This window comes from Drechmeria coniospora, chromosome 02, assembly GCF_001625195.1.
Source record: "Drechmeria coniospora strain ARSEF 6962 chromosome 02, whole genome shotgun sequence".
NCBI lineage: Eukaryota > Fungi > Ascomycota > Sordariomycetes > Hypocreales > Ophiocordycipitaceae > Drechmeria > Drechmeria coniospora.
Genome location: NC_054390.1, coordinates 4,686,636 through 4,704,236, shown reverse-complemented (window position 1 = coordinate 4,704,236; position 17,601 = coordinate 4,686,636). Strand labels below are relative to the sequence as shown.

The window sequence follows — 17,601 nt, the reverse complement described above, 5'->3', positions numbered from 1 at the left end:
CTATATAAAGCATGCTGTAATTCTGCAGAAAGATGGATCCTTAATCCAATAACCTAAGCAAACTTCAACGACATTGGCATTATGGCGTCGAGCTCAAAGCCAGAGGCCAGCATGCTCTGGGGTGGCCGCTTCACAGGTAAGATGAAGGATTGGTTTCAATCACTATAGCATCTCCCAATTGTTGCTAACTCGCTTTCCCTCGACAAAGGCAAACTGGATCCTCTTATGCAGAAGTACAATAATAGCATCACCTTCGACTGCGTCCTTTACAAGGAAGACATCCTCGGCAGCATTGCATTTGCCCGTGCGAACGCTAAAGCTGGCATAATCACCGATGAAGAGTTCAACACGATCGAATCGGGCCTTCATATGGTGAAGAAGGAATGGGAGTCAAACACCTTCGAGATCAAAACATCCGACGAGGACATCCATACTGCGAATGAACGCCGGCTCTGTGAGATTATCGGCAAAAAGGGCAAGGAGGTGGGCGGCAAGCTGCATTCCGGCCGCAGCAGGAACGAGCAGGTTGTCTGCGATATGCGCATGTGGCTGCGACAAGAGCTGCGAGACATTGAGCAACATCTCGTGAGCTTCCTGCGCGTCATTGCTGCTCGCGCCGAGCAGGACATCGACTACATCATGCCCGGATACACGCACCTACAGCGTGCACAGCCCATCCGCTGGAGTCATTGGCTGTTATCCTACGGTTTCGCCTTTGCCGCCGACCTCGAACGCCTACGCGAGGTTATTTCTCGCGTCAATCGCAATCCGTTGGGCTGCGGGGCCCTCGCCGGCAACCCTTTCAACCTTGACCGCGATATGATCACCAAAGAACTCGAATTCGAGGGGCTTCTTTGGAACTCAATGGGCGGCGTAGCCGACCGCGACTTTGTTACGGAGACGTTGCAGTGGGGTTCGATGCTGATGCAGCACGTCTCGCGATGGGCTGAGGATCTCATCATCTACTCAACCGCCGAGTTTGGCTTCGTCCACCTCGCCGATGCCTACTCTACCGGTAGCTCGCTGATGCCCCAGAAGAAGAATCCAGATAGCCTTGAGCTTCTGCGTGGCAAGAGCGGTCGTGCATTTGGCCACATGGCAGGCTTTATGATGACCCAAAAAGGGCTGGCCAGCACGTACAACAAGGATTTGCAGGAGAGTATCGAGCCGATGCTCGACCACGTTAAGACGGTAGCCGACAGCATCCAGATCGCTAACGGCGTCTTGTCCACGCTAACGGCCAATCCGGACAAGATGCGTGCTGCCCTCGACCCCTTCATGCTTGCTACCGACGTGGCCGACTACCTTGTCCTCAAGGGCGTCCCCTTCCGTGAAACCCACCACACTTCGGGTCGCTGCGTCGCTAAGTCGGAGGAGCTGGGCATTCCGATGAATGAGCTCTCGCTTGAGCAATTCAAGGCCATCGATCATCGCTTCGAAGAGGACATTTTCGATGCCTTTAGTTATGAGGCAAGCGTCGAACGCCGCTCGGCGAAGGGTGGCACCAGCAAGTCGAGCGTCCTAGAGCAGATCAAGGTGCTCCAGGGCATGCTCGGCTAAGGTATAGACAGCTGTGATTGGAAGGGGCCCAGCGAGAGAGGATGCAGTCGACGAGGCAGTGACGAAGTGTATGTAGCTTGTGCCAGCAAGGACAAGAGGAATGATGTATTCCTTGCTTTTAAAGAACGTGATGATAAAAATGGTTCCGTTTGGTAGCCTAACGAGGGGCAGGAGCATGCTTTGCCGTTGAGAAATATGAAATGGCTCTCATAAAGTGGCTGCCGTAAATGACAAGCCATAAGCAAGGGGTATTCAGTACAGGTATAAATAAGTATGTATGAGTATATCTACTTCTATTGCGGCAACGTGTACGTCCGTGAGCGAAATTTGCCCATGGCTCATTATTAATAATAGTCTTATGCGGCCAGAATCCCGGCGTAAGCCCCTCACCACATCCGTGTCAACTTCTCCATTGGACACCAATGGTCATGTTGAGTTACACTCAGGTGACCCTCCAATTGTATGGACTGAGTCTCGCAAATGAGGGTGTTGGGAACCTGGGCCACCGGCCTGTTGAAACACTGTCAGATCATATTTTGGCCCGTCGCTTGGATTAAAAGTCAGGACACCATACTATTTCATCGTTTTCGCAAACTTTGGGCATCAAAGTTGCTCACTTGGTGGAGAGAAGAAATAAGAGAGTGACTCGTAGCTGTGGTGAGGTCAACGCAGAGTCGCATCACTCGAATCCCCTGCCAATTTCCTTCCAACAAGTCACGAAATATGTGTTCAAACATCACTGGCGACCTGGATTTGAACGGCGCATCTAGCGACGACACTCCATCAGATACACGGTCGACTACCAGCTTGTCCTCAACAACCGTATCAACGGGCACATTGACAACCGGGAGGCATCACCTGTTGGTTCTCTCCGGCCACACCGCTGGCTCACTCACACAGGTCTCGGAACGTATCGTCAAATATGCGGAGGGTCATCCCAACCGCCTTGGCGATCTGGCCTACACGTTGCGCTCACAGCATGAACAGCTGGCCTACCGCTCGTACGCCGTTGCGTCAGACGGTGGGACCGAAGTTTCAGTGAAGATGTCACCTGCGGTGCAGGTAAAGGACAGCAATCCCGTCTGCAACTTCATCTTTACAGGACAAGGCGCGCAGTGGGCACGTATGGGGGCCGAACTCCTATCCGACTTTCCCGGGTTTCGCAAATCCATTCAAGCCATGGACAATGCGCTGCAGCACGTTCCGAACCCTCCCCCTTGGACAATCGAGGCACAGCTTTGTCTTCCTGAGGGGGAAAGTAGAGTGAACGAGCCTGAATTTGTCCAGCCTCTCTGCACTGCAATACAAATTGGCCTCGCCGACGTACTACGATCGGCAGGCGTCAAGCCTGCCGCAATTGGCAGTCACTCTGGCGGTGATGTCGCTGCCGCGTACGCAGCAGGGGCGTTGACGCAAAGGGAAGCCATCACAATTGCTTATTACATTGGTCAGGTCTCAAAGGATCATTCACGAAACGGCGGTCTAGTTGCAGTCAGACTTGGTCGAGAAGATGTGACACCTTTTTTGCCAGCACACGTCTCGGAAGGGGTGGCTATCGTTGCGTGCGACAACAGCCCCAACAGTGTCACTCTCTCTGGTGACAACGACACGCTGGAGACGGTGATGCAAAAGATCAAGGCTAGCAAGCCCGACTGCCTCGTCCGTCGTCTCCAAGTCGACAAGGCTTATCACTCGGAGCTCATGAATGATGTCGCCGGTTACTACGAGGGCGTTCTAGCTCCCCTGTTGTCACCAGCAACGCCGAAAATTCCTTTATATTCCAGCGTGACGGGAAAGCGCATAACTACGGAAGAGCCAGTCGGTGCTTCGCATTGGAGGAAAAACCTTGCGAGTCCCTGCTATTTTTACTCATCTATTCAGCAGATGCTTGAGGCCACAATGGAGCCGTCAAAGCCGCTGGTGCTCCTTGAAGTTGGCCCTCAGCCAGCGTTGCCAGGGCCAATTCGAGACATCATAAAAGGCATGGGCGCAGAGTTCTCCGGGACGGCACTCACCTACGCTACCACGTTGGTTCGAAAACAGCATGCGACGCAGGCATTCTTGTCTTCACTTGGCCAACTTCATCAAGTATCTGTCTCCGTCGACCTTGAGAACATTGCAAGAAGCATGGCTCCCCCGGGTGCAGAATACCAACCAAGTGTGTTGAGTGACTTGCCTCGATCTGAACCTCCTCAAACTATTGAACATGAGGTTTTCGAATTCAGCTCGGATGAGGATGAAGATTAGATTAGATCCATATTGCTTGATTTACAAATAATAGCACTGCGAATGCGAGCTTTGACGCGTTTATGAAGCAGCTTGATGACTCATGGTTGCCGATCACGATGGGGAAACCGGATATTCGTGCATGACTTTGAAACGACGAGCATACTATTACATTGCTATAGTGTATCATATTTTCTCCATCTCGCCCGTTGGATACACTGGCATGTGCCAGATAATATGAAGTATGCGATATGTACAATGATTGCTAATCTGTGTTGCGGCAAGCTCGGCGCAACCTACCCTAAAGCACACAAGATCAACTTTGGCTATTGTGGAAGAGCTGGTAAGCAGTTCAATCGGTATCAAATCTATCCGTCCCTGCTACAGTCGGGTGACAAAAGTGTCGATTCGATTTTGTAGTAGTTGAAGTGCCACCTAAATTGAATCGTCGCCACATTCTGTCGCATGTTGCATCTTGTTTCTGAATCGAAGTCCGGCGCATGTTTGATGGGTAAAATCGTACCCTCACGTCGGCACGGCGGTCGTGAGATTGCTCCGGCTTGCTCGTTCATCGTGCCATAAACGATGATTTGAAAATGCGTAAATGTCAAATATTCCGTCTAGAAATCAAAGCAGTTGCTGCTCTTGTGCTCTAGCATCTAATATTATTCAAGTCCACCCCCCTGGCGCTATTGATCCAGCGACCATCCACTGTGAACATCCATTAATGAGCAGCCTGTACCTGGTGCTCCGCCTCCGCGCCGCTTCCCTTCCACCAATTCCAAATCCACTTGCACCATACCCATGTTTCAATAGTACCTAGAATGCAGATGACGACGATGATGGCATTCTTCACGGCTGGGCTGGCACCGAGGCCATTGAAACTGAACGCCGGTAGCTCTCCTGGATTGCTGTTTCCTTGGCCACCCTGAGATGGTTGTTGGTTGTCCTCCTTGCTGCGAAGCGGTGCGTGGGAAGTCAAGTGTCTGCTGGTAGTTGGTGCAAGGATGCGATGGAAGCTTGGCTGTTGCCTGAGCTTTACGAATGTCCTCAGCTGCGATTGTTGGAAGCGCAATCCATTAGAGGCAATTCGACTTGACGTTGTGAAGACTGGAATCATTGTGAGTGAAGAGAGCGTCGGTTCAAGGAATTGAGAACAAATTTGGATGCTACCCGTGTCACCGTTGCTGTTGCTTGTAATGAGTCCAGCAAGGAGTGATGGTGGCTGTGTCAAGCTCGACTGATGACAGTTGATAGAACCTGAAAATAGCCAGCACAGTCAGCAAGGCAAGGGCCAACGCTCTCAATCAACATAAGTCGGACTGCTACTACGGACTAACAGCCACATAAAATTACGTCAAACCGGAAACAACCATGACGTCGCTGCCGAATGCTTGGCCCTGGAGCTGACAGATTCGTAATATTACTACCACTGGCCAGCCACTCGGGATTCATCACGAATGAGGACTTGTCCCCGGATCACATCATATTACGCCCAGGAGATGGACCCAGGCTTATTTTCCGCCTTGGTGGTATCGCCAATTGCTCATGGTGGATATCGAGCCCCAACTCGTGTAGCGTTCGTGCTAGCTTGAAACGCCGCAGCTCTGACAGCCGTCAAGGGTAAACAGAGACAGCCTCACAGTGCGTGCACTCCTGTGCTCAAAGATCAAATGGAAATTGCCGATTGTCGTTAACTACTTTCAACATTCGCCAAGATTTAGTATCGGAACGTATACGCCGTTGAAATCTTCAACGATGACAGCACCGATTAAACTCAATATTTCGGTCAACCCCGTCACCGATAACCCTGCACCGAAAGGTGCTGAGGAAAAGGTGCATCACCACAAGAATGGCAAGAAAATATTCCATAATCCATGGCCAAGCTGGCAGGAGCTAGACCCAGAGGCTGTGAAGGCACATATAAAGCAGTTAGTACGGATCCAACAAGTGTGTGTGAACGCTGGCTGACATTTGAGGAAAGACGAAAGTGGACAACAACCTGGACGCAGTGAGTTGTGATGTATATTGCTGTCTCGGAAGAGGACCAGACTAATATGATTGAATGCAAAGTCCTTCTACGGCGGAAGCCAACGTACGCGAAATCCCATAGCTCGTTGCATGACCTTGACAAAGCCAAATTTGGAGGCAGCAGGTAACCATTTCACATTGCAGATTCCGATTCAACGCCCAAAATTTTCGCACGATCGGGTTGTGGGCGATGCCTCCAATCTGCGAGCAACCTGGCTCGGTCATGCTTGCTACTTCGTCGAGTTTCCGAACGGGCTTCGCGTTCTCTTCGATCCTGTTATGACGGACAGATGCTCTCCCACTCAATGGTTTGGGCCTCGCAGATTCACGAAGCTTCCTTGCGAAGTCAAGGATATTCCAATCTTAGATGCCGTTGTCATATCCCACAATCACTATGACCATGTCAGAGATCTCCACCCCGGTAGATGCTCTCAGGCAGTGTTCAAGGCTAACATTGGATTTCGACAGCTGAGCCATCCGACAGTGACGGAAATACACAAGATCCACCCCAATGCGCACTTCTTCGTCCCGTTGGGAAATGAAAGCTGGTTTCGCTCTTCTGGGATTGACCATGTCACGGAGCTGGACTGGTGGGAGGGTGCCGACCTCGTCTTGAGCCCCCGCGACGAAAATTTGGAGGACAGGATTGCTGGGAGCATCTCGGCTCGCTTTACCTGTTTGCCGGCCCAGCATACCACAGGCCGTGCCCCTTGGGGAACTGACATGACGCTCTGGGCATCTTGGTCGGTCTCGTCCGCAGGGCCAGCAGGGGCTGCCGCCTCCGTCTTCTTTGGTGGGGACACTGGATACCGTGCGGTTCCGACGCTTGACAGGCAAGACGAAGATTGGGACGAAAGGTTCGCTAACCTTCCGGTTTGTCCTGCCTTTGCCGAGATCGGTGAGCATTATGGCCCCTTTTCACTAGGTCTTTTGCCAATCGGTGCGTACAAGCCACGCGCTCTGATGGCTCCGATTCATGCGAATCCGCGGGATGCAGTGGAAATTTTCGCCGACACGGGGTGCAAGCGAGCGTTAGCCATGCATTGGGGAACCTGGGTGCTGGGCGATGAAGATGTGAGAGAGCCACCACGGAGACTTGAGGAGGCTTTATTGCTCAAAGGTTTGCCCAAGAAAGGTGTTTTTGACATTTCTGGCATTGGCGAGACTGTTTCTATCCCTTTGTAACCGCTATTTCATTGCGTACTTCTCCTCTCAATATCCACCTTCATGTGCTGCTAGTATTTGTGTCGATAGGTCGTCCAGACAGTGGACCATTCACTAGGCATAGGCGGGCCGAAGCAGCCATGGCGCCCTGAATGCCCCCTATAAGTAATAGTAAGCAATTTGACGTAGCTAGTCGAGCAGTCCAACGTTCTCGAGTCGGTGAAACGGGGATGGATGTAATGTAAGCACTGACTTGTCGCTGAATGACCATTGCTTGGGCTTGGGGTGGATACTTAGTGTCTGCATGATGTGAGATGACCGTATTAGGCTTCGCAGCTCACCCATGGCCGAAAGTTCGTCCGGTCGGTAGGGCACGGCATTCTAAGCTTGCTGCCATCAGAGCTCCCATTCTTACTTGCGAGACCCGTACGGAGTACATATCTTGGTCACAAATCGAACCATTCGCCCTCTCATTTTCGCCGTAAGAAGTCAGCAACGATTTCGTGCAATCCTACGGAGCACTCCTGACCGTGAACCCATTAGCTCATCGTCCTATTGCAAGATGCACATCATTCTCACTGGCACGGGCCTGGTGGGCGCTATAGCTCTGGATGCATTGATTCGCGAAGTCGCCGTTGACAAGATCACCATCATCTCGCGATCAACAGTGCCACAAGCAGAAGGCCAGGGAAAGGTACAAGTAATTATTCAAGAGGATCTGGCGGTCTACAGTGACGAGACCTTGGCCCAGTTGAAAGGTGCCCATGGATGTATTTGGACAGCAGGCCCCCCTCTGATGGCCGTGACGAGACCGTGAGCCTATCTTGCATCAGTGTTCTCAAATGCAACGCGTGCTCTGATAACACTGCCATTTCCAGAGAGTACGAATACGGACATATTGACCTACCTTTCAAAGCTGCGAAAGCTTTTGCAACGCTGAATGACAAGTTCAATTTTGTCTATGTTTCACGTTCGTTGAAAATTGCCCGCTCGTCGCCGTCACCTCTCCGCACTGCTAACAAAGTTACACGCAGATGATGGGTGCCATGATACCCGCTCTATATACATATTCGACGTCAAGGCTCGAGCTGAGGAGAAGCTTTTCCAGCTGCATAACGATACAAGCAAAAGGCTCGAGATAAAGACCAAGGGTGGCATCGAAGAGCAAGATGCTCTGCCTTCCCTTGTGCTCTACTGCATCCGACCTGCGCTTATCGATTACAGCACCCACGATGCCATCAAGCCCTGGCTGAAGCCGCTGCCATGGACCAAGAAGTGGACCAACGGTGTCATTCTGCCGCTTTACAGGTTTCTGGGACTCTCTAACATAATGGGCACCTCTCAAGAGCTAGGTCAATCTATGATGGATCTGGCAATTTGCGACGGTCAGGATGTAGACGTGGAAGGCGCTTCGCCCGAAGGAAGGTGTCTTGGTGCTGTCGGGATGCGGAACTGGACCAGGGTACGGGATGACAAGATGAAGAACATGTCGGCGTATACGAACAAAGCTCCAACCGAGGCAACCTGAGTCGTCAATAATGTATCTTTCCGGCCTGATTATGGTTGCGTTATTTGTAAATGCTGAACTGAGCCGAGCTGTTCCGTGTCCATTAAAAGCCGGGGGAGGGTTGGACAGTTCCAACGTAAAGATAATACGGCGAAAACCCCGCAAATCGTCCAGGCTGGCTGGCCTGGAAGGAGGCTTTCCTGGAATTACTAGGGATAACGTACATGAATCAGTGGTATTACTGGAGGGACCAGTAGTCTTCATCATTCAATTACAACAGCTCATCTAAACGTACTCTCACAACCCCCCAGGGTTTGCTAGAGAATGATTGTGCGAAAATGCTTAACGATATTTTGGCGAATACGTCGTTATGGGAACACTTCGCTCTGTTGCGTCCAGATTTGTGCCATGTTTCGTGGTTGGCTTGTCGCTTCATCGTGGTATGAACACGGCTGGTGCGTGATGAGAGTGTGACCCTAGACTCAGGGAATCTGAACCGCCTAGAGCCAGAGGCACGCCATATGAGCCCCTAAATAATCGTTATGAACTCACATCAGATACGGCCTACATGTAGTTTCGCACCAAAAGTGTCGAGACTGTAATATTACTGCAATCCAGTCCAGGGCCGCTACATATAAACTCCGAATTTTCTATTTCCGAATTAATATTTCGTACCCAAGATGAGCCTGCAGTTAGTTCATAGCCTCGTCAGATTGGGGAAATCGGGGAGGGTCAGCAAACTGGGCGGGAAGCTGCTTCAAGCGATGTGTGATTATTGTCCGTCACTGGTGCAATGCACGTTGATGACCGAGCAGAGGGGCAAGCATTTCGTGGCTCATGGCCATAATTTGTCACAAAAATATATTTCGTCAATTCATGAATGTGATATTGCCAGCTCGTGTTCCCAATCCGTAGCATTGTACAGTTCTAAAGCTTCCCATCGCCGAGCCTGCCTGTGTCACCATATGACCAGCGCCAAGGAAGAAGTGAAGCCATCCTCTCGTTCCCCGACGCTACAAACAGGCATCCAACAGGTCGATGATATTTTGTTTAGGTATTTTGTTTGAGCAGTGAAGAACGAGTGTGGTGATAAGCACCATGCTGGAGCGGTCTCGTTGTCTTGATGCGCGGTTTCCTCCTGCCAAGGACATCATCAACGGCCAAAGAGAGGGCAGCTATTCAAAGTTAGGTACACGCAAAAATGCGGTAGGGATGATAGTAAATACCTCATCTTGCATCGCCTTTTTTATCGCCGCCACGTTTTGCTGTGACACAGACGTTGGGGCTGTAGCGGCGCTTAAAACCCGTTGTTGGAGACCGGGGTTGTCAGTTGCTGCAAGCAAGCCGCCAAAACTCGATTCCAGTGCCTTCATGTCGACGTTTTTGCCCTCATCTAAAAGTAAAGATTCTGCTGTTCGGAGCACTTCCTCATTGAGACCTCTCCGTTCCCAGGGATCCCACGACTGCGCGGCGTCGAGAACATTTGCCATGAGCCGCGGTAACCGCCTCTTTCTGCTCAGGCGTTGCTCTGCTGCAAGGGGGGACGTTTCATCGAATGTCGCGGTATAGTAGGCTTCAGAAAACGATTCAAGACTGCTGAAACCGAGCGACTCGAGGTTTTCTATCGCGGCCTCAATACGCTCTTCTAGTGAGTTTGGCGTCTGCGTCATCGAGGTTGAGGGTGAGGCGTCGCCGATCGGCTGTACAGTTGTGGGTTTCCAAGTTATGCTAGAGCTTTCGTTTGTCGAAGACAGGTCTAGTATGTCATCGACGTTTTGAAAGTCCGGCATGCTAAACGAGTTTTCTGTCGTTGGACTGTTTACGTTGTTGTACATTAAGTTTTTCATCGCTGCAGAGTCCTGCAGGTCAGAATCGAAAGCATGATGAAGGTGCGCCGGGGATATTCCCATACTCGACAGTAGCTCCTCCGTCTGAGCTGGTGACGCATTCTCAGGAAGGTTGCTGTTCATCCTGGCCAACAGCTGGATCTGAAACCGCAGGCAGTCCTGAATGATTGACTGAGATATATTTGCGTCCCCTTCGTTATGAGGTGGCTGTTGGCCTTGCTGGAGGATGGTTGGCATAGATGGACTCGGGGTCTGGGCCATGGTGCCGGGAGGGGTAGGTATCGATGATAAGGGGTATGAAGGTGCGTCACCATGAGGCATGAGCGGCATGACGTCCATGAACCACGAGTTGTCATCTGCACTTGTGGTATACATTTGATGAGGCGCGAATGTGTCCATTGCTTTGACTCCGTCGCTCTCAATTGTGGCATCGGGAGGCGTGGGCGGGGATGCAGCGCTGATACAATTTGGATCGATATCGTGCGACGGAGTAGCACCATGGCTTGACGGCGGCGGCGTCGCATGTGTTATCAAGTCGTTTGTCCGGTGCAAGAACTGGCCGTCGGCAGAACCCTCCTTCGCTCTCTGCTCCTCGTGAGCTTGAAGCCTAGACTGCAGTTCTCCTAGACGTGCCTTCATGCGACTGCCTGGGATGGACACGATTAGTGCGTTTTTCGGTCACACGGCGGGAACGCATATAACTCACGATACGATCTCTGTGCTACCCGATTTTGTATTCGCTTTTTCTCTTTCCGGTCCTTAACCCTCGTCCAGTCATCCTCTACTGATAACTCAACCTCATCCTTGTCTGGGAGGGAGTATGGACCAGCAGATGAGGATGATGTGGGTGCCATTGTCAACGAATATGTGAAGCACTATTCGTCACGTACAAGATTTCTCCAGCTAGTGTGCGGGATGAGAGGACATGGACGTTTAACGGTTGTTCATCGGCTGTTGACGTACGTCTAACCAACACAGGGTCGTCAAGGTGAAATACGATAAAAGAGATGCATGTGTTGATGCTTGTAGTCATTCTGAGAATCCCGCCAAGACAGCGAATTCACGCTGTCGCCCTTGGCCAATAGACGAGCACTGCACTGTGCACCCTTACTGAACAGTCTGGGGTGCTCAGGTATCGTGTTCTGAATCTGCAACTACAGTCGGTTCCCCACTGGGCGCTTGTCTGCAGATGCTACGCTCTTGGGATGTACAGATATTACAGTGAGAGTTGGATCTCGCAACAGATGCTGACGTGCCGTGGCTTGGTGATTGTGCCATGCGTGGCTTACGAATTACCGGAACCATCTCCTTTATGCCACAATGCAGTGCCAGATCAATACGGGCTTCAATGATGGCTGACATATGAGTGACTTGTTTTTCGATGCATGTGACACCTTTCAAATGCTCACGTCGGCTAACCAGGCAGCATGCTGAGGCGGAGCCACTGGGCCATTGTTACTGCTGCGTGTCCCCCATACATCCAGCGTCGAGTGATTCGGTTTCGTGCAGAAATACTCGGACTGAAAATACTTACTCTATCTTATGGTTTAGATTATGGAGACAAGCGCACGTAAGGACGTATCATGATTGATTGCTGTAAATATGTGCACAGTTCGCTTACTACTACCCAGTCATGCCTGATGAAAGGAATACGCAATCGAGTTTGCAGCGGCCAGCATTCCGTTACGCCAGATAGATGATCGAGAATAACGACCAGATAGAAAATCTAAGTTCACATTTCCGATGACCAGTCTTACTAATTCGATGTGTAAGTACGCGCTGATAAGCACTGTGTACTCGGTAGATGTTGCAATTATCCCGTTGGGGAGCACTGTAGTAATATTTTGCGCCTGATCAGGATTAGGCCATCTAGGTGTAAGTATGCATGACTTTTTTACCGAGTCGACGCACGAGGACCAGCTGCCTAGCCGTTAGTAAGAAGTAATTACTGCAGTAAAATTACTAAGGGTACGAGGGAATCTTCAACATGCATAATTACTCATATGTATGGGTTATTACTACACGTAGAGAGCACTTGTAAGTACGAAGTACATGTGTGCACTAGAATCCACTCTGTAACCCTCCATAGGTAATTACCAGGGAATTACAAGGAGACACGTTGACGAACATGAACTACAGTAAGTTGGAAGGCGGGCCATGCCTCCGGTGTGGCCCCGGGCATGATTCGGTGACTCCTGAGCCGCCAATATTGGGAGACCTTCTTTGTTGGACTAATTGCGTGTATCTCTCAGAGGCAAAATTGATGGCAGGACGTTGCAAATAACTTGACTAGGACAACCAAAATGAGGGAATTCGTTTGTCCCACTAGCTGGTTTTTCAAGAAAAGCTGTTGGAAGGTGTACGTGGCAATGAAATCACAAGACGAAGCACAAGATGCCCTATTCTTAGTTAGGTGCAGGGTGTAATTCCAATTTCATCATGAAGTGCTCGAATGCTTTTCGTTGTAGTAACAAGGAGGAAATGAAAATGGCTTAAAATGATTGATGAAATCTTCCATTTCAATTCGCGGACGACTATCTAATCCACCGAGATGCCGAACAGTCCGGCGACCGCATCTTTAGTCTCTCGCATCGCACGCTCTTCAGCATCCTTGAGTTCTTGCTCAAAGCCGCTGCCGTATCCAAAATACTGTTTCATAGCACTCCACCAAAAGGCAAGATCGAGAACAAACAGTGACAAGCGAACTGAGACAACCTGCATCAGGGACGAATTGCCTCCATCGTCTCGCACAGCACGTAGCGCACCCATACCAATGAGCTTGATTCGGTTGACGGGGGAACCAAGGAATCGGTTGTTCCCCTGGATGAGACCGATGCTTCTCTCTAGAAAGACAAGTTCCTGCGGGAAAAGCTCTTCTTCTCCGAGGTACGCCGCTGCCTCCTCAAACATCCGTTTCTGGCGCTCCTCGGACGTCTCCTTGCTTCGTTTCCATTCGTTACCGCCTTCAACTGCTGGCGGAGGATCCTTGTACGGCTTCATCAGGGACGCATCGGCCCAGGCATCGGCGTTTTTCATTCCCCATTCGTGGGAGATGCTCTGGAGAGAATCATCGTCGCCAGTGACGAGTGCCTTCCAGAAGTTAGAATACTGCCTCCGAAGCTTGTCTGACATCGTGATGTACAACCCATGGTCGAGAAGGACAACTTGGGGTTTCCCGGAGCCATTCGGATGCCGTCGAACAAGGATATTTCCTGGGTGCGGATCGCAGTGGACAAAACCCCAGGAAAACATCTGGGCGGAGAAAAGATCGATGATAGTTTCCATAATGTCATTGACGCGAAGACCCAAGCAGTAAGGGACACTGCCGGTGCTATTGGAGGTCGACGGCAGTGGCAGTCGATGATTGCCGGTGATGGCATCCTTGTCCCAGAGCTGCACCGCGTCGATCCACTCGGTTGTAAGAACGCGCTTTGTCGTCAGATCATGGTATACCTTGGGTATGTATACGCGGTCGCGCAGAGACGGGTCCGACGCGACCAGCTTGGCCATTTTTTCCGCATTAGCAGCCTCGTTCTCGAAGTCGGTTTCGCGCATGACCTGGTCCATGACAAACTGGCCGATCGTGCCCATCGGGAGGCCCGTCGACCAAGCGGTGTACTCGGCCATGATCTTCATCGACCACAGATCCCACGAGACCTGCTTGGAGATCTCGCGCCTCTGGACCTTGACTGCGACGGAGCGGCCGTCCGGAAGCGTTGCAAAGTGAACCTGGGCGATCGATGCCGAGGCCCTCGGCTCCTCCTCGAAGTCGGCGCCGAAAACTTCCTCGACGGTGCGCCCTTCAAAGTCCTGCTTTATGACCTTCTTCACATCCGACCATGAACTCTTCGGTGCATCATCGAACATCTCGCCAAATAGACGCTGATACTCTTCCGGCAACACGCTGCCCTGCATGGCTAGTGCCTGGCCAGCCTTGAGATACAGGCCGCCGTTCCACTTGAGCATCGTGCACAGCCTCTGGGCATTGCGCTGATGAAGATCCTCCTCGGGATGACGGGCAAACCAACAGTCGCGGCCGTAGTGAAGCTTGTAGTCGAGACCGATGCGTCCGAGCACGCCGTAGGCGACGATGGTTCGAAGCGTGACGCCGCCAAACACATATCGGTCGAGGAGGTAGTCGCCGATGCAGAGCTCGATAAGGAGAATGAGACCCTTCCAATACCACGATATTTTGATTGCTGGTTTGGCCTTGCCACTCTGTGACTTTTTGCCTCCATCAGTCTGCGAAAGTTTGCTGTCTCCATTCTCTATTATTCTCCCATGAGATGTCGCTGTTGTCGTCCCCGTATTGGCCGAGGACACCTGATTCTCAGCTACAGATTTACTGTATTGTCTCCAAAGGCCCGCCGAATACTGAGCGCGACCTGGGAGATAGTGGTTTCGCTGCAAATGGTGGCGCGTATGAATCGAGGAAGCAACACGCTGATGCCAACCCGGCAGCGCATGTACGCCTCGCAAAAGATTGAGCGCTTTCATTTTTGTCCTTGGACAGCAAAAAACAAGCCCGAAAAAATCCGAGTGTGACAAGTTGCAAATCTATGAGCTGCAGGCGGCTACGGAAGCCAGGCCGGCTTATGGGACTTCACATGATGCGTACGGGCGACAGACCCGATGCAGCCGTCATCATGCAGCATACATAGGCCGCAGCAGGCCGGGGCCTTGGAAGTCTGGAACACACTTGCGGCATGATCATCGTGATTGGCCCGGTTCTTAGACCCCCTTTTGTAACGTCATGTCCCTGTCAGAAACGGGGTAAGCGGGTTGGTCCTGGATCTACGCTCTTGAGGTTGCATTATAGGTGGAGTTGCATACAGTAAGATTCGCAAGTGCAGTGTACAGTACTTGTACGGAGTGCCTGTAGAGTATTTATTGTAGTTACATGCTGTAGTTGTACTTGGACCTTGTAATAGTACACACGCACATGTACTCCGTAGTGCTGGTAGATATTGACAGGACGGGCACAAGTAGGCTGTGAGATTGTGGATGGATGAGTGAATGGTGCACAGGTGGATAGTAAGAATCATGACTGAAAAGGTGAGAACAAAATCATCACGGCAAGCAATGATCCAAGTCATGCTTTGAATGCATTCCTCAATACACTCAAGTCTCCTGGACATTCTGCTGTTCCCTCTGACCACCTTTGATCTTGACGACAAACAGGAAGCAATCATGGACTTCCGGCAGGAGGCGTTTCTGCGCGCCGTGACTGCCCGTTTTCAACTTATTACTGTGACCCTGGTCGCAGCTGTCGGTTTTGCTGTAAGCCGAGACATGAGCATACGACGATAGGTGCAATGACAACTGACGCAAGCTACGGCGGCCGTAGATCCTCGGCGCTATTGTTTATCGAGCAGTGTTTCATCCTTTGTCGAAATACCCGGGACCCTTTCTTGCGAAATTCACGAACTTGTACTCCGCCTGGCATGCATGGAAAGGCGACATTCATTTGGATATCTATCGCTGTCACCAAAAATACGGTTCGTTGCATCGTCGCATTGCTTGCCGAATAGGCAGGGTCAAGAGCCAGAAGCTAACAATACGACGCAGGCAATCGCGTTCGATATGCACCCAATCGTCTCATCATTAACACCGATGGAGCTTTGCGCGGTACATTATGGCAGCGGCCCAGCATGCAAGAATTAATATCACTGACATTAGCGCAACAGACATCTACGGGCACCATTCTAACGTGGTCAAGTTTAGGAATTACGAGGTCCTGTCCAAGCAAGCAGCAAACTTGCTGACCCTGCGAGACAAGACTCAGCACGGACGGAGGAGACGGGTCATCAGTCAGGCATTTTCGGAAAATAGCCTTCGTATCTTTGAGCCCAAGATTCTGTCCCGGGTTGACAGATTCTGTGATCTTATGCGTAGAGGAAATGAACCTTCCAAGGATAGGGTTCCGGCTGGCCATTGGACGGGTCCCATCGACATGGCTCATGCGTGTAAGTGCCAACTCTCCTGCTGCTAGGCTTCCATCACTCATGCGGTGTGCAGTCAACAACCTGGCCTTCGACATTATGACTTCCGTCTCTTTCGACTCCGAGTTCGATACTATGGGTAGCCCTGAGTACCGATATGCAATGCAGGCCATAGAGGACTCCAACGTTCGGCTAGGAGTGCTCATTCAAGCACCAGAGTTAAACTTTGCCAAAATGGACCGAAAGCTGTTTCCCAAGGCTCTGGTTGGACGATACAAGTTTGTGAAATTTATTCGCATGGTCCTCGCCAAGCGACTTGGTGCAACGAAGACTGCGTCTAGGGACATCTTTTCTTTTTTGCAACAATGTAAAGATCCAACTACGGGGAAGGAACTAAGCACTGCGGAGCTGAGCACAGAAACTGCCACCTTCATTGTAGCAGGTATGTTTTCACGGCCAGCGTTTTGAGTACAGGCTGACAAGGATTCAGGAGCGGACACGTCGTCGACAAGCATGTCTGCCGTCTCTCACTATCTCACGGGTTCGTCCAGTTGCTACCGCCGAGTCGTGGAGGAGGTCCGGTCAACGTTTTTGAGCGTTGACGAGATTCGAATGGGACCGAAGTTAAACTCGTGTGCCTTTCTTCGAGCCTGCATTGACGAGTCCCTCCGCATGTCCCCACCCGGAGGAAGTGCCCTCTGGCGTGAGGTGGAAGATGGAGGCGCGCTCATTGACGGAACTTTCATCCCCGAACGAACCGAGATCGCCGTCGGCGTCTACAGCATCCACCATAGCCCTGCGTACTATAATGACCCCTTTTGTTACGACCCCGATCGATGGTATCGACCTGCAGACTCAAAGGGTGCCCGGAACGAATCCTCGAGGCTGCCTTACATGCCCTTTTCGGTCGGCGCTCGCAGCTGCGTTGGCAAGCCGCTCGCAATTGCTCAGATCATGATTGTATTTGCACGTCTCATTTGGGAGTTCGACCTGCGACGAGCAGATAGCGATTTCGATTGGATGGAAAAAGACTGTACTCCTACTGAATATGCCTTGCGGGATCACTTGACGGCCTGGAAAGAAGGCCCGATCTTGAGCATTCGGCCCCGGTTTTCGGATTAGGAAATCAGTAGTATCTGGCCTGAGCGGTTGTCATGTCGTCTTATCTACAGCCACAGATGAGTTTCATATTTTAGGCTAGATAATGCACTATCGTATTCCATGAATGAGGTTTTGCCATACTGATCCAACCACCGGCAAAAACAATTTCCCCAAAAGTTTCGTTAAAGCTACGCAAGTATGGTCGGTGGTTGTGGTTGACCTT

General features: G+C 51.1%; 8 protein-coding genes across 8 annotated transcripts; 5 read left to right on the top strand and 3 right to left on the bottom strand.

The window, feature by feature from the left end:
- Positions 1-81: 81 nt before the first annotated feature.
- On the top strand, positions 82-1,560 carry DCS_04400 (argininosuccinate lyase; the record flags this gene model as incomplete). Its single annotated transcript, XM_040801710.1, has 2 exons — positions 82-136; positions 209-1,560. 2 exons carry the CDS (start codon positions 82-84, stop codon positions 1,558-1,560), a joined length of 1,407 nt encoding a protein of 468 aa, XP_040656743.1.
- Positions 1,561-2,283: 723 nt separating this feature from the next.
- On the top strand, positions 2,284-3,807 carry DCS_04399 (uncharacterized protein; the record flags this gene model as incomplete). The annotated part of the gene is made up of 1 exon (XM_040801709.1): positions 2,284-3,807. The coding sequence occupies one exon, from the start codon at positions 2,284-2,286 to the stop codon at positions 3,805-3,807; it is 1,524 nt and encodes a 507-aa protein (XP_040656742.1).
- Positions 3,808-4,510: 703 nt separating this feature from the next.
- Positions 4,511-4,906, bottom strand: DCS_04398 (uncharacterized protein; the record flags this gene model as incomplete). Its single annotated transcript, XM_040801708.1, has 1 exon — positions 4,511-4,906. The coding sequence occupies one exon, from the start codon at positions 4,904-4,906 to the stop codon at positions 4,511-4,513; it is 396 nt and encodes a 131-aa protein (XP_040656741.1).
- A 638-nt stretch (positions 4,907-5,544) lies between these two features.
- DCS_04397 (uncharacterized protein) lies at positions 5,545-7,002 on the top strand (the record flags this gene model as incomplete). The annotated part of the gene is made up of 3 exons (XM_040801707.1): positions 5,545-5,721; positions 5,771-5,797; positions 5,860-7,002. 3 exons carry the CDS (start codon positions 5,545-5,547, stop codon positions 7,000-7,002), a joined length of 1,347 nt encoding a protein of 448 aa, XP_040656740.1.
- A 541-nt stretch (positions 7,003-7,543) lies between these two features.
- DCS_04396 (uncharacterized protein) lies at positions 7,544-8,509 on the top strand (the record flags this gene model as incomplete). Its single annotated transcript, XM_040801706.1, has 3 exons — positions 7,544-7,794; positions 7,860-7,951; positions 8,016-8,509. The coding sequence occupies 3 exons, from the start codon at positions 7,544-7,546 to the stop codon at positions 8,507-8,509; spliced, it is 837 nt and encodes a 278-aa protein (XP_040656739.1).
- Positions 8,510-9,663: 1,154 nt separating this feature from the next.
- On the bottom strand, positions 9,664-11,189 carry DCS_04395 (uncharacterized protein; the record flags this gene model as incomplete). The annotated part of the gene is made up of 2 exons (XM_040801705.1): positions 9,664-10,982; positions 11,042-11,189. 2 exons carry the CDS (start codon positions 11,187-11,189, stop codon positions 9,664-9,666), a joined length of 1,467 nt encoding a protein of 488 aa, XP_040656738.1.
- Positions 11,190-12,873: 1,684 nt separating this feature from the next.
- On the bottom strand, positions 12,874-14,832 carry DCS_04394 (uncharacterized protein; the record flags this gene model as incomplete). Its single annotated transcript, XM_040801704.1, has 1 exon — positions 12,874-14,832. One exon carries the CDS (start codon positions 14,830-14,832, stop codon positions 12,874-12,876), a length of 1,959 nt encoding a protein of 652 aa, XP_040656737.1.
- Positions 14,833-15,525: 693 nt separating this feature from the next.
- DCS_04393 (cytochrome P450) lies at positions 15,526-17,399 on the top strand (the record flags this gene model as incomplete). The annotated part of the gene is made up of 6 exons (XM_040801703.1): positions 15,526-15,615; positions 15,683-15,833; positions 15,904-15,963; positions 16,023-16,301; positions 16,354-16,719; positions 16,768-17,399. 6 exons carry the CDS (start codon positions 15,526-15,528, stop codon positions 17,397-17,399), a joined length of 1,578 nt encoding a protein of 525 aa, XP_040656736.1.
- Between the last annotated feature and the right edge of the window lie 202 nt (positions 17,400-17,601).